General features: G+C 38.4%; 2 protein-coding genes across 25 annotated transcripts in view; one reads left to right on the forward strand and one right to left on the reverse strand.

Moving 5' to 3' along the window:
• kcnq5a (potassium voltage-gated channel, KQT-like subfamily, member 5a) overlaps positions 1 to 15,316 on the reverse strand; it is a 248,828-nt gene that overhangs the window by 92,751 nt on the left and 140,761 nt on the right. The window lies entirely within an intron of this gene.
• On the forward strand, positions 12,181 to 14,148 carry LOC147841092 (uncharacterized). Its single transcript, XM_087279482.1, has 3 exons — positions 12,181 to 13,283; positions 13,375 to 13,676; positions 13,768 to 14,148. Exons 1-3 carry the CDS (start codon positions 12,276 to 12,278, stop codon positions 14,126 to 14,128), a joined length of 1,671 nt encoding a protein of 556 aa, XP_087135608.1. The 5' UTR covers positions 12,181 to 12,275; the 3' UTR covers positions 14,129 to 14,148.

Consider the following 15,316-nt stretch of genomic DNA (forward strand, 5'->3'; position numbering starts at 1 on the left):
CCACAAGATGCCGCTGTTAGCTGACTGACCCCTTTCCAAAACTCAACAATAGTGTTTTCAAAAGCAATCAAGAAAAAGAAAAGCCCTCGTGGCCGCATGATTTTTACCATGTTTTCAGATCTTACCACATTCTCACCCTTTTATTTACTTATTTATTTTAAGTAGAGCTGCACGATTCTGGCTAAAATGAGAATCGCAATTGTTTTTGCTTAAAATCAAGATCACGATTCTCTCACGATTCTGTAGATGTAAAATAAAGCTTAATATGAGTTAGTAATTATTATTTTTTCTCAAACATATGGTAAAACAACAATAATAATACTATATGTAGGTCTACTGCTTTCTATAAATAATTCTATTCCGCTTATAATAATTCTGATGTTGAATTTTATTTAAGATATATGCTTGCAATCATTGACAATATTATTAGACCATTTAATTCACTGGTAAAATCAACATTATATAGGCTAGAGTAGTTATACTGACACTGTAAACATTTATTTTCATCCACAACTGTGTGTTCGCTATGAAGGAAAAAAACATATCAAATGCTTGTTGCAATCATAACTTTTAAATGCGATATGATTATTTAAATGACGTGCACGCTTTCAGTTTCATTTTCACTGCTAAGTGCTGTTCATACTTTGCACGCAGCTCTCAAACGATCACTCTGTGCCACAAACTTAATATTATTACAACATTATTACCTGTTACTCACACCAGGTTCTGTTCACTAAAGGAGACGCATGCGTGTCTAGTAGCGCGCACGCCCACCCTACAGCTCACGGTCAGCATCTCACGTCACGTGTGATTTTCCGGCCGCCAATACAGCTTTATATGAAGACAAAAATGAAATTTTTAGGTGAATTATACCTTATAAAGACAGTATGTGACTCTTTCAACATCATTTGTCCAGGTGTCCATGTCGCAGAGCAATGTATGTGAAAGAATGAAAAGACTCGTGCAGCCACCTTTTCTTCTCTCCTAAACTTGAAAATATGATTGACAGAATCGTAGAAATGCTGGATTAAGATCGTCTAGGGGGTCGAATCGAGGTTGTGATCTTATTACGATTAATTGTGCAGCTCTAATTTTAAGTTTTGTTTTCTGAAACTGTTATTTGCCAGACTCAAACCCTGTCAACGCAGTCAATTCCTTTCTGCGTCACAAGTCCACTTACATATGTGGCGAGCTACTGGGCAATCTGGTAACAGCAGAAAAGCCATCCCCATGGAGGTAATCAGTCAGCTGGTAGCGCGAAAAAAACTTTAAAAAACAGTGCAGAAGCTGTTGGTAGTGTCAAATCACCGCGTAGTGTTCATTTTAAAGACGGAATGCACCCATACGTAGCTTTGGCCACAGAATTTGCGCTCTCCAGAAATTTATATGGGGCTACATATTCACAATGAGCCATTGTTGATTAATCTATAAACAACCATTAATAAAGATTTTCCACTATTGTAAAACGCTTACTAGTAGTGTTTACTTTTGCTTTTATCATGTATAGTGAATGAGTTAAAGGTATAGTGTTAAAGGTATAGTGTTATATTCAATCCATTTTAAATCTCTTCCACAGGCTAGATTTCCCAAAATGCAAGACTTGGAGCTTCCCTGTAATTGTCAGGTATTTGATGAAATACCCACATTCATGTAATGATAAACAGAAACTAAAGTTAGCACAAACCAGTTCATGTGTCATGTAATATAATTTTTGTAATAATTTAGATTCTAATTGATAAGCTGTAAGGATAGAATTACTGACTTCAATCCAAATGTGTGTATGTTCTGCTCATGTATTACATTTATTGCAATGTACACTGTATGTTGCAGTATATAATAGATTAGTGTTCCTCAACCACGCTCCTGAAGCACTGCACACTGTCTCCTTGACCAAACACACCTGATTCAGATTATCAGCACATTAGCAGAGACTGCAAGATCTGAAAAGGGTCTGGCAGACAAAGGAGACATTCAAAACATGTGGAGCTGGTGGTCCTCCAAGAACATGGTTGAGAACCACGGTAATAGATGATGATAAACATGACTTACATTTGCGAATGTACAGTATAACATACAAACACAAAGAGCACACATAATGGCATATATCTGTCTCTGTTCTCTGATAAATCAAATGAAAACGGCTGAGACTTAAACTTAATCTAAATAAATGCTTATATGGTTAAATAGTACTCTAAACCCTATGCAAAACATCCACACAATAATCAAGCTGCAGAATTATCCATCATCCTGAATGCTTAAATGGAAAGAAGCTCCACAGAACCTGATTGAAGACAGGATTCTGCTGAACAGTGTACAAGTGGTGCCAGCAATACATTTCAAATATTACACAGCTCTCTAAAATACTTGATTTTTCAACTGTTCCACACTGCAGCCATTTTTATCCACTAAAGGCATAACTGGCCGTTGTCCTTGGCAACCAATTTCGAGCACAGAGCTATTTAATGTCCACTTTGCATGTTGTCCCGATCCCACTGCTGGGGTTTATTTTGTTATAATGGCCAAATAGCTGCACATTATCTCTTGCTTATTCCCTCTGTGTCGTGTTTATGGTCTTTCCTCTGTCTGCAGGTAGAGATGGTGGGAGAGCTGCTAATGCAGATGTTTGTTTTTTTGGTTATCTTCCTGATTCCATTAAAAAAAAAAAAAATAGTATGGCAAGGGAAAAGTAGTGATAAATCCACATGGCTGCAGGTGCATTTTCATGTGTCTCTTGTGAGAAAGATTATACACAATACACATGGAAAATATTTGGAAAAAAATAACAATTTCACAGAATGGCTAATCATTTTTTCCTTCAAAAACACACACACACACACAGACACACAAACCCCGCCTTTTTCACCTTTACTCATATTTGACACTTGGGGTGTGTACTTTACATTTTGGATGCAGATATAATAAAAGCTGAGAACTTATTTAAATGTCCAGAGCTAACAGCATTTACTGAGCCATATGACTGAACTTTGATGAGAGAAAATGAACTCGAACAAATAACAAGACAAAATGTAGACAGACCACAACTTACACCAAAAAAAAAAAAACAGACAAAAATGAAAACAACAAATTAAATACAATTATATATTAATAATGCTAATAATAAAAACTACTACTACTACTACTACTACTACTACTAATAATAATAATAATAATGACAATAATTACCAATAAAATTAACAATAAAATAGTAATCTCAATGTGTGCAGATTAAGTCTTTGTGAGACATTGAATATCTTTATCCTCTTTATAAGACCTGCTGAAATGTGAGGCACAAACTTAATGAACAATTACTTCATAATGAGGGCGAGCAAGAATCCAAAGCATGGCTGACTCATTCTATCTCTCTCTCTCACTCGTCTCATCTCCTGTGTTATTCAGAGGCAGATCTGGCATAGATTGATTTGTGTCATTTCCGGCGTGAGGGAGCCATTGATCCAGCACTGACCTGCTCAGCGTAGCATCTGCTTTCATTAGCAGAGTAAGGGCCGTGTGGAGACCCACCAGGACATAAGCCAAAGGGAACAGCACACCTCTTTAAACACAGCCATCTATCACAGCCGTTTTACCCTCCCAACAAACACACGCACTGATCAATACTGCCAACATCAGCCATACAGACCTGACCCTTACACAGGCACAAAACATGAAAAAAGTGCTTTCGTGTACATTTTTAGGTCGAGGTTATACAGTATTAGCTTCTTTTTCAAAAAGATTACCTTTTAACTGTTTAAGTGTGTTAATGAAGAAATTGTGTTTTTATATTTTGCTTTGATATCAAAATTGGCACAGAAAGCCATGTTTTTCACACTTGAAGGCAACATTTTTAGCCCTCCTGTAAAATTTAACCTTAAAAACATTTTCCAAGTGCTGTTTAATTTTTTTTTAAAACATAATAATTTTAATAACTATTTTCTAATAATTTATCAATTTTGTCTTTGTCATGATGATGGTTCATATTTATATTTAACTATAATTTTTAACCCCCAGGGGTTGAAGACCGCTTGTACGTGTTTTGATCTTCTCCTCATAACGCTGAAATGAACTTAAATTACACATCAGTTTTGATTGTACAGACAATATCAATACATCAATCAAATCTGTTAGGAGTCCATTTTATATTGTGTGCATTCACAATGACAACAAACATGTGTGCTTTTTTTTTTTACGTGAATTGTTTTTAGAAACGCTTCAGTAAAATGCACTGAAACTCAGTGAAAACAAAACACAGACATGAGACATATATCTATAGAAAGCTTTTAAATGCAGCGAGGTGAAAACAAATGTTGTTTGATAAAGTCATCAGTATAAAACCAACGCTATGTCTAGTTTCTTAGTCTGGGCTCATTAGAGTTAATGTTACCACACCCACGACGCTTTGTTATTACAATCGGCGGCAAGAAATGCACGCAACATGTAGACTGGTCAGAAAAAAAACACGTTATTAAAATGAACTGAAACTCGGCAAATACTCAACAAAGAAGCATGAGCAATATACCTATAGAAAGCTTGATATGTCTACGTTTGCATGAACCAATTCAAGTCGAAAACAAATATTCTCTTTTCATGTAATCTGTATAAAAGTAAGGGCTGGTATGGATTCTCTTATATCGCCTCATTACAGCTAACGTGATTCCGCCCTCAGTGAGCACGCTTGTTCACATGGGGGTTAACTAGTTATTTTGCAAGATACTAGTATTCAACTTAAACTTAAAGCAATACAAAGGCTTAACTAGGTTAATTAGGTTACTTGTAAGTTAATTAGTAAAGGTGTGAACCTACACTGGTCTCATGGTTCGGTTACGATTATCATGCCATCAATTTGGTTTAACAAGACATCTCGGTGCATTGACAATGCTTTCCATACACAATTTTATTTTTTCTTCACAGCACAGGAATTCTTGTAGTAAAATGTATCATTTTTAAATACATTTTATATGTATGTGTAATACAATATTCTCCTTTAATACAAGCAGTCAGATTTATGAACTGTACCTTTAACTTTACATGCTCAAAGAAAACACTCTGCATCAAACAAAACTCAAGTTCATGCACAGAACATGAGCATTTACAGCAAATAAACAAATGTAAAAATTATCCACTTGCTTTTTCTGAGCATTGTTGAGCAAGTTGTTAAATGCCTATGATTGGTCACATACTCAACAGAAAGGGCTGCGATTGGCTCTAACGAGCTGGAGCTGTTCACTGATAAGCGAATGGGGTGATCACAGCTGATCCATGATAGACACAATCAAGAAAACTTGCTCTGCAGATACACTCATTTCTGGATGTGCAAGTATCACTGTTACAGTTGAGAGGAGGGGAAACATCACGCCATCAGGTCAAACGGGCCATACTGAGAGATAGAGACAGAGAAATGGAGACTACTTTCCATCGCAGTGAAATAGGGGCTTCTGCTGAAACTTCAGTGTCAGTGAATCACTATGGCAAACACAGGCAGTGAATTGTGCTGAGTTTCTGCATTTTAATTACTCATGCTCACCTCCCTCGCCATAGTATTCTACAGAGACATAGCGCATATAAGATGAAGGACGTCAATACGTAATAACCCATACCGAGTTGTCCGCGTCTACATCGCGGTGCACTGGAAACACTATTAATTTGGACACCTCCATAAATTTGGCAAGTTATTGGACAACAGTGGATTGTTCTGTAGCAAAACAAAATATGTAATAATAATAATAATAATAATAATAATAATAATAATAAAATTAAATATAAAAAAAACAATAATTTGGGCTAATAATACTGACCTTAAAACTTGTTAAAAACAATTTTATTCCTGACAAACTAAAAGAAAGTGAGACTTTCTCCAGAAGAAACAAATATAACAGAAGATACAGAGAAAATGTCCTTGCTTCATTAAATATGACTTGGCAAATATTTGAAAAGATTAACAGAATTAAAAAGATCAGATTCTATGCCCTTTGGGCTGTTCACACTGTCATGACAAAAACAGATCTGAGTCACATGTGGGCAAAAAAAAATAAAAAATCTGATTCGGGCTACATTATCCTGAAGTGTAAAAGTAGCCAGTTTCATAATAAAAACTGAGAACTCATTTAAATTTCCAGAGCTAACAGCATCCACTGAGGCATATGACTGAACTTTGATGAGAGAAAATTAACTGAACCGAAATAAAAGAAGTTGAGCAGGTGGGTTTTATGCAACTCTCGCACTGCAGGTTTGGTGAAAGGTACCAGCACGAATACAGTAGCATATATTGAATAAGGAACCGGTTACGCAACATACTGGTCTTTTTTTGTGGACTGAGTGAGATAATGGATAATGTTATGCAATGTTTGTTTACAGAGTAGACTAGACAAGAAAAGATGCCCTCAGGCGGGCAAAATCCCCTAGTAGAAATATGAAACAAGAGACAGAATGTTTTCTGGTAGAAGTGGTAAGAAAACACTATTGAAAATGGTCAGAAACAAGGTTTGGTGCAGGAGAGGAACAGAAGACAGGTGGTGTAAATGGAATAACAAAAGCCTCAAAGGGTTAGGAAGCAGAGAGAAGACAATGGAGGAGAAAGAGGAAGGGGAAATGAGACATTCACTGCTAAATGAGTAGTTCACTGAAGTATGGCATACTCTAGCTGCTGGGCATGGAAATATAGAGGGAGATAAAGTGGCTTCTTTCAGGACTAACATTACCATAGTGCAGCTCCCTCGCTCCAGGAGTAATAGGGCTACATTTCTCTGAGACCAGGCATCGGCTTACTCTATCTGGGGCTTCGATGTCCTGAAGGTAGTCACTGAGATGTTGACTCACCTGACTGCATTTACCATTCTATGCAAATCAAAACCACAAAACAATTCCACTGAAAGTTTCCTCAATTTTGATAGATTTCATTAACATGTATTTATCAACCTATTGGTTGGTATCCATCTACCCACACTGTAAAAAATGCTGGGTTCCACACAATTGATTTGTGTTAAGTCAACATAAAGGAATTAACTTAACTGATTACTTTGTATAAATTTAGGTGGATTGAACATAAAACAATTAACTTGTCCCCCCAAAAAAGAATTGTGTTGTTTGAGCTCATTTTAAAAAAAGTAGTTTGAACAAACAGCTGCCAGAGATTTCACTTCTTCCAACTGCTCTTCCACAAGCATGTTACTGCAGTTCAGGATTTTTAATGTAGTGGTTGTGCTGTGGGCAACTCATTATACATATACATATATATATATATATATATATATATATATATATATATATATATATATATATATATATATATATATATATATATACATAAATTATATATATATATATATATATATATATATACACACACACACACACACACACACACACACATATATATATATATGTCATATGTCATATATATCAATCGATTAAAAAAAATGAACTAATTAATCCACACCTTTTTAAAAAAATTAATTGCGATTAATCACATTTAAAATACTGAAACTTGTAATTTTGGCAATTCAAATGTAAAATTAATGTAAACGCAAGACAAAAACTATTTAAATTCAAAATATTACGCGCGTACCCACACGCCCCTACTCAGATACGTCGCTCACTCCACCCCTGACACCCCTCAATGGGCCTGACATAGACACAGACACACACACAACGCACTGCAGATGTTTTGGCCCCAACGACCTTCCATACTGGAGTGACTCCCCTTAGATTCAACACACATGATCACGTTCATCAAATTTGCTTAAACTAAGCGTCCTAAAGTATTACTGTATATTACAAGGATTCTGACACAACAACGCAAAGCATACACTTTTGTTGCATTTAATAAGGAAACATGCTAAACTTGGAGGGCTCATATTGAAAGGCAGAGTAATGCCCTGTCTTTGACAGCTCGCGACTTCACCAGAAGCTTTCTGAGTACATTTACAGAAGACACCAATACTCCGATTTTAATATGATTAAGATTATACTCTTATTAAAATTCTACCGTATAGCTTAAGCAATTTTATTACCTTAAAGGAACACCAGGTCACGAAATGCTGAGGATTTTCTTTCTGTTCGCCATGCGGTATCAACTTACAACAGAAGTCGAAAGTTAAAAATGAAACACCCGAAATTGCATGAAACTTTGGAGAGCCTGATGATACAACTAATTGTTTTATACTGAAACTTGCCTTCAAAAAGTGTTTCCTTGGTCTTATCCACTTATCCATTTATTGCATGTTGAACACACGTCCACCACAACAGGAAGTAAAAAAAACCTGAACTGCGTTAATTTCGTTATTTTTTTTTAACGCGTTAATTATTTAAAATTAATCTCACATGATATATATATATATATATATATATATATATATATATATATATATATATATATATATATATATATATATATATATATATATATATGACAAATAGATTTGGCAAATTGTTTTGTGATTACAGGTCATTTACCAATTTAGCAGACATTACAAACAATGTAAATATCAGATATTTATGGTGTAAACGTGCATTTACAAATATTTGATAATTGAATAAACAGTGTTGAGTGTGATGGCTTACACAATGAAAAATGATTGAGAAGTTGGGAGAATTGGCTCGTCAGTTTTGATCAACAAAATTAGTTTTTGTCTAAACTACAGAAAATTATACTTACTATTTGTGCACATGAGCCAAAGCATTTGCATTTTGCTTAAAGTTCAATAAGAAATGACACTCTGAATTGAACAATAAATCACTGTTCAGAGATCTAAAATTATTGTTTTGAAAAATAAAAAATTCAATTGAAAATTCTACATCTTTACTTTGAAATTGAATATAAAAATGTCTCTTGATGAAGGAGAAGCTTAAACCAGTTTTTTTTATTTTTTTATTTTGTGAACCAGCATGTAACATAAAATGTGTATCTAAAACCTTCAATATTGTCAACTACTGTACTAAAATACATATTTTCCATCTTAGTGCACATACAATACACTAAGCATTGTGATATTCAGTATCCAGAAAATAAATCATTGACGTAATACAGCCGCACAGCATTTCCAGCCCCTTATGTAAAGCAACTCACAATCAGAAAGTGTGTGGGCTGATTTGAAATTACAAGTAATAACAGCGGCTCCTCAGGGTTCAGTCATTAGTGCAACTGCGGCTTTTTCCATCATGCCGAGTTTCACACCAACATCTGTACCTCCTGCAAAACACAATGAACTCAAAGCTCATTCTGGAGCAAGCGATTCATTTAAAGGAGCTTATTCATAACAGGGCCTACATTAGCATCCATATCACTGAATCTGGAATAATGCAATTAGCAAAAACAAGTGAGACAGAAACAGTGTACCAGTGACCGTTTTAACACTAAGCTTGTGGAGATCAATGATATTAAGGCTCAGTCCCAGTTTTAAGGTGTCACTTAAAACAGAGTGTGAAGAGGTAGCAATGAGAATATTCCCCATAGAAATGAGACGTTACTCAATTATACACTCATACACGTCATCTAATGTCGTTGCTATAGCTCATACGTCACACAAGATGTCGTGTGTGATGACCAAGGCACAAGCCCAGTAATGTTTTGCTTGTGAGTAACAGATAATTCACTGCCCATTCATTGGTTGTTAGATTTTAGAAAACACTGTTTGTTTTCAGCTCAAATACAAATTAATCTGTTTCATACAGAACACACACCTGGTGGATCATGTTGCAATAAGCCCAACTGTACTGTGTATTACAGTTTTTCTCAGTCACTTTGGTGATTTATGCTTAAATCATAAAATATTATCATGACAGTACAATGCAATAGTTTATATTAAAGACTGTGTAAATAATCAATCTACTGATTTGATTCATTTAGTTTAAAACTAAAATTAAAATATAGGATGGATCTATTATATAACATTTCACATATTCTAAACTAAATTGACAGTATGTATGCATATCTGTTGAGATAAAAGTGACTTGGTCAATTGTGATGGCAGAATGATCTGTCAAGTCCACACTACTAAAGGACTGAAAGATACATACAGACAGATAGGAGAAATAAAGAGTAGGTGAAATATATAGCATGCCGGATCCTAGTGTGTGGTGTAAGGGTAATGTTCCTCCATATTTCTGTGAGCTTTATTGGCGAGACAGTAAAACAGTGTCAGACCAATGCTGACTAGATCTTTTATATGCTGATCTCCACAGAGGCAATCCCCCATCAGCCCCCAAAATAGCAGCAGGACCATCCATCACTCTGAGAGGAGGAAACTCTATCTTTATCCTGCACCGACTCCAAGAAGTAGTTAGAAACAGCAAAAACCAGACTGCTCCAGAAATAAAACATAACAAAAATAAAAATAAATACCTATGTCAACGTAACAATCCATCTACTTATTTACACTCATCCACCAATAGTATCTATACGCCTATCAATTCATCTATACATCCACCTACAGTTGAAAAGGTGAATATTATTTATTAGGACATTTTCAGACTATGTCTTATAATATTTTTTCTTCTGGAGAAAGTCTTATTTGTTTTAGTTCAGCTAGAATAAAAGCAGTTTTTAATAAATAAAAAAAAATAAACGTTTTAATTATTAGCCCCTTTATGCTATAGATTTTTTTCCATATTCTACAGAACAAACCATAGTTATACAATAACGTGCTTAATTACCCTATCCTGCCTCGTTAACCTAATTAAGCCTTTAAATGTCACTTTAAGCTGTATAGAGGTGTCTTGTAAAATATACACTGTCATCATGGCAAAGATAAAATAAATTGGTAACACTACAATAAGGTTCATTAGTTAATGCATTTACTAACATGAAGTAATCATGAACAACACTTGTACAGCATTTATTAATCATAATTGAACATTTACTAATGCATTATTAACATCCAAGTCTATGCTTGTTAACATTAGTTAATGCACCATGAGTTAACATGAACTAACAATGAACTATTGTATTTTCATTAACTAACGTTAACTAGCATGAACAAATACTTCAGTAAATGTATTGATCATTGTTTGTTCATGCTAGTAAATGCATTAATTAACATTAACTAATGGACCTTATTGAAGTGTGACTAATAAATCATATATTAGAAATGAGTTGTTAAAACTATTATGTGTAGAAATGTGTTGAAAAAAACTTCTCTCCATTAAACAGAAATTGGGGGAAAAATAAACAGGGGGGCTAATAATTCTGACTTCAACTGTACATACATCACAATAAACTAGTTCATTTATCCACCCATTAATCTACCCATTTACACTCAAAAAAATTTAATTTCACTATTGTTAGTTTTACTTCACCCTAGCTTGTTCACATTACATAAAACATAAAAGTAAGTAAATTAACACAAGTTAGCTATGTTATTTCTAAAGAAACTTAGTACTGTAGATTTACGTAATAGGGGTTTGACTGGCCATTTTAACATTGTTTGTACTCTTCTTTTAGGAGTCATATAGCTTAAATCTTAGTTATTCTTCAGATCTAAATTACACTTTTAAGCTTTTCCAAAATGTTTGCTGGGACTTGACACACAAAAACTCAAAATGTTCACACAAAAAACTCAAGAAAAAAAATGCTCAAGAACAAACTTGTTGGTTGAATCAGTACATCGTTCTGGACAAATAAAACAATCAAATGAAGATGTTTTGTTGTTTTCTTTGTAACATTTAAATTGTTTCTAGTTTTAAAATTAGGTGCCAGTTTTAATTCTGTCTTTGTTGATGTCACCAACATTTTAAATGTTTACATTTTTTGTCTTTTTAAACAAACAATATTTTTGTGATTGTCTTCAAAAATAGAGGTGTCATGACTGTGTATGTCCACCAGATGCCACTGTAGTTCGCCAGTAACCCCCAACGGACTACAGTGGCTTTAGAACTACATTTCCATACATTCTTTCGCACACACACCCGGTCTCTCATCTACACTGATTTACAACCACAGCTGTCTCCGTTCTCCGTGATTACCAGGACTATATATTCAGTCATTCATCCTCTGTTTGTCAGTCGGTCGTTGTCTTCCTTGTGGTATGTGTTTGAATCCAGTCTTGTATCTTGTCATCCTGTATCCAGTTAAGTATCTTATCCTAGTTGTCAAAGTCTAGTTTTAGTTTAGTCTGTTTGAGTTCCTGGTTTTGTTTGTTTTGTTATTTTGTACTTTGGATTTTTGTATTTTTTGTTACTGTTACTGCACTATACTATATTAAATCTGCACTTGGATCCACACCCTTTTTGTTCCCGTTTTTGTTCCTGTTCTTGATCACTAACGTGACAGAACGACCGACTCACAAATGGATCCAGCAGATGACGTGATAGTGCGTATTAAACAATGTAACCGCTCAATTGAGCGTTACGTTAAGGAGTTTTTGGAGCTAGCCCCAAAGAGCTCTCACAGTGACCTTCTACTGATGATGTTCTTTCGGGGAGGACTTTTGGAACCAGTCCGTTCTCAGATGCCACTTTATGAGGAGGACTGGAACCTTTATCGGTTCATCGAAGCAGCTTTATTGATCTCTGGCTCCCCTCTCTCTGTTGCCCTGAAAGAGGAGAACCCTCAGGAGGGAGGCCTGAGTGGAGGGCAACAGAGAGGGATATTTTCAGGGCCAGCTGATTTGTCCAAGGGAAGGAGAAGAGAAGCTGGACTGGAGTTGCGGACTTATCCGCGTCGGCCTGTCCGGAGACCACCCTTCTCAGAGCCTCTGGAGAGTCTTCTGGATCTGTGTGAAACCCCAGTGTCTGCAGTCCCACAATGCCCACCAGTGTCGGTTCCAGCTCCAGAGCAAGCTCCCTCTCCTGATGACACTGCTTTTCCTCTTTCTCAAACCACCAGACGGAGGAGGCGTAGGAACAGGACTGCTCATGCCCCAGAGCGCCCGCCAGTGTCGGCTCCAGCCCCAGAGCGCCCGCCAGTGTCGGCTCCAGCCCCAGAGCGCCCGCCAGTGTCGGCTCCAGCCCCAGAGCGCCCGCCAGTGTCGGCTCCAGCCCCAGAGCGCCCGCCAGTGTCGGCTCCAGCCCCAGAGCGCCCGCCAGTGTCGGCTCCAGCCCCAGAGCGCCCGCCAGTGTCGGCTCCAGCCCCAGAGCGCCCGCCAGTGTCGGCTCCAGCCCCAGAGCGCCCGCCAGTGTCGGCTCCAGCCCCAGAGCGCCCGCCAGTGTCGGCTCCAGCCCCAGAGCGCCCGCCAGTGTCGGCTCCAGCCCCAGAGCGCCCGCCAGTGTCGGCTCCAGCCCCAGAGCGCCCGCCAGTGTCGGCTCCAGCCCCAGAGCGCCCGCCAGTGTCGGCTCCAGCCCCAGAGCGCCCGCCAGTGTCGGCTCCAGCCCCAGAGCGCCCGCCAGTGTCGGCTCCAGCCCCAGAGCGCCCGCCAGTGTCGGCTCCAGCCCCAGATCGCCGTACAGTGCCGGCGCCACCCAGGCTCCTCGCCCTGCCGGTCCCAGCCCTGCTCCTGGCATTACCAACGCCATCCAGATGTCTTGCCCTGCCGGCACCTCCCAGACGTCTTACCCTGCCGGCCCCAGTCCGGCTCCATGCCCTGCCGGCCCCAGTCCGGCTCCATGCCCTGCCGGCCCCAGTCCGGGTCTTTGATCTGCCGACCTCGCTCTGGCTCCTTGCTTTGCCGGCGTCAGTCCAGCTGCCTCCAGTCCCGCCGGCTCCAGTCCAGCTGCCTCCAGTTCCGCCGGCTCCAGTCCAGCTGCCTCCAGTCATGCTGGCTCCAGTCCAGCTGCCTCCAGTCCCGCCGGCTCCTGTCCAGCAGCCTCCAGTCCCGCCGGCTCCTGTCCAGCAGCCTCCAGTCCCGCCGGCTCCTGTCCAGCAGCCTCCAGTCCCGCCTGCTCCTGTCCAGCTGCCTCCAGTCCCGCCTGCTCCTGTCCAGCTGCCTCCTGTCCCGCCTGCTCCTGTCCAGCTGCCTCCAGTCCCGCCGGCTCCTGTCCCGCCGGCTCCTGTCCAGTTGCCTCTTCAGCTGGCTCTCCTGGGGCTCCCTGCCTCGCCAGCTCCTGTCCAGTTGCCTCTCCAGCTGGCTCTCCTGGGGCCCCCTGCCTTGTGTCTCCTGCTGCATCATCCATGGGTTACCCCTCCCGCCCCTCCCTGGTGGTCCTTCCCACGGTTTGGGACGGATTTCCCGGCTGCACCCTGGCTTCCTGCCGGGGCGCCTGAACCACGGACCTCCCTGATCTGGAATCCGCTCCTTAAGAAGGGGGTAATGTCATGACTGTGTATGTCCACCAGATGCCACTGTAGTTCGCCAGTAACCCCCAATGGACTACAGTGGCTTTAGAACTACATTTCCATACATTCTTTCGCACACACACCCGGTCTCTCATCTACACTGATTTACAACCACAGCTGTCTCCGTTCTCCGTGATTACCTGGACTATATATTCAGTCATTCATCCTCTGTTTGTCAGTCGGTCGTTGTCTTCCTTGTGGTATGTGTTTGAATCCAGTCTTGTATCTTGTCATCCTGTATCCAGTTTAGTATCTTATCCTAGTTGTCAAAGTCTAGTTTTAGTTTAGTCTGTTTGAGTTCCTGGTTTTGTTTGTTTTGTTATTTTGTACTTTGGATTTTTGTATTTTTTGTTACTGTTACTGCACTATACTATATTAAATCTGCACTTGGATCCACACCCTTTTTGTTCCCGTTTTTGTTCCTGTTCTTGATCACTAACGTGACAAGAGGGCAGTTTTCATTTTAAATATCCTAAATTGTTCGAAGCAAAATCTGTATAGCAATATTTGAAGGAAGTTGCACATTGTAAGAATGTTCACTATTGACCAAAATTGGCTATGTTTTTACCTTTTTTTTTTTCTTCTAAAACAAACTGTTATTTAAAATTATTACCAATTCTTATAGTCAGTTGCACTATAAAATACATTGTAAAGAATGTTAACAGTTAAATTTTGGATGTTTTAGTGTACCTGAGAAATTGCAATTGTTTTATGGGTTTTAGCAGTTGTATATTGCAAAACTTTGCAAAGTAAATAAATTCATTTTGTTTTATAAAATATGTTTGATTAAGTTTTACACTTAAAGAGCAAATACTTGAGAGCTTATAAAAAAAGTGTTCATAAATCTTACATACAGTAACATTACTAAGTACAATATACATATAACTAAAATGCAGTAGTGACACATCTGAATGGGTTATATCTACTAAGAACTATTTTGTCAACACTGTTAACAGAATTTCTTTTGTTCATTCAACCATGTTGTTGCTTGTAGAAACTACTTAACAGACTTGTGTGTCCAACAAATCAGTTTTTTGAGTGTACCCATATACGGATCAATCAGTACATCCATCCATCCATCCATCCATCCATCCATCCATCCATCCATCTATCTAT

The sequence above is a fragment of the Danio rerio genome, chromosome 13 (assembly GCF_052040795.2).
Source record: "Danio rerio strain M-AB ecotype USA chromosome 13, GRCz13ab, whole genome shotgun sequence".
Classification (NCBI taxonomy): Eukaryota; Metazoa; Chordata; class Actinopteri; order Cypriniformes; family Danionidae; genus Danio; species Danio rerio.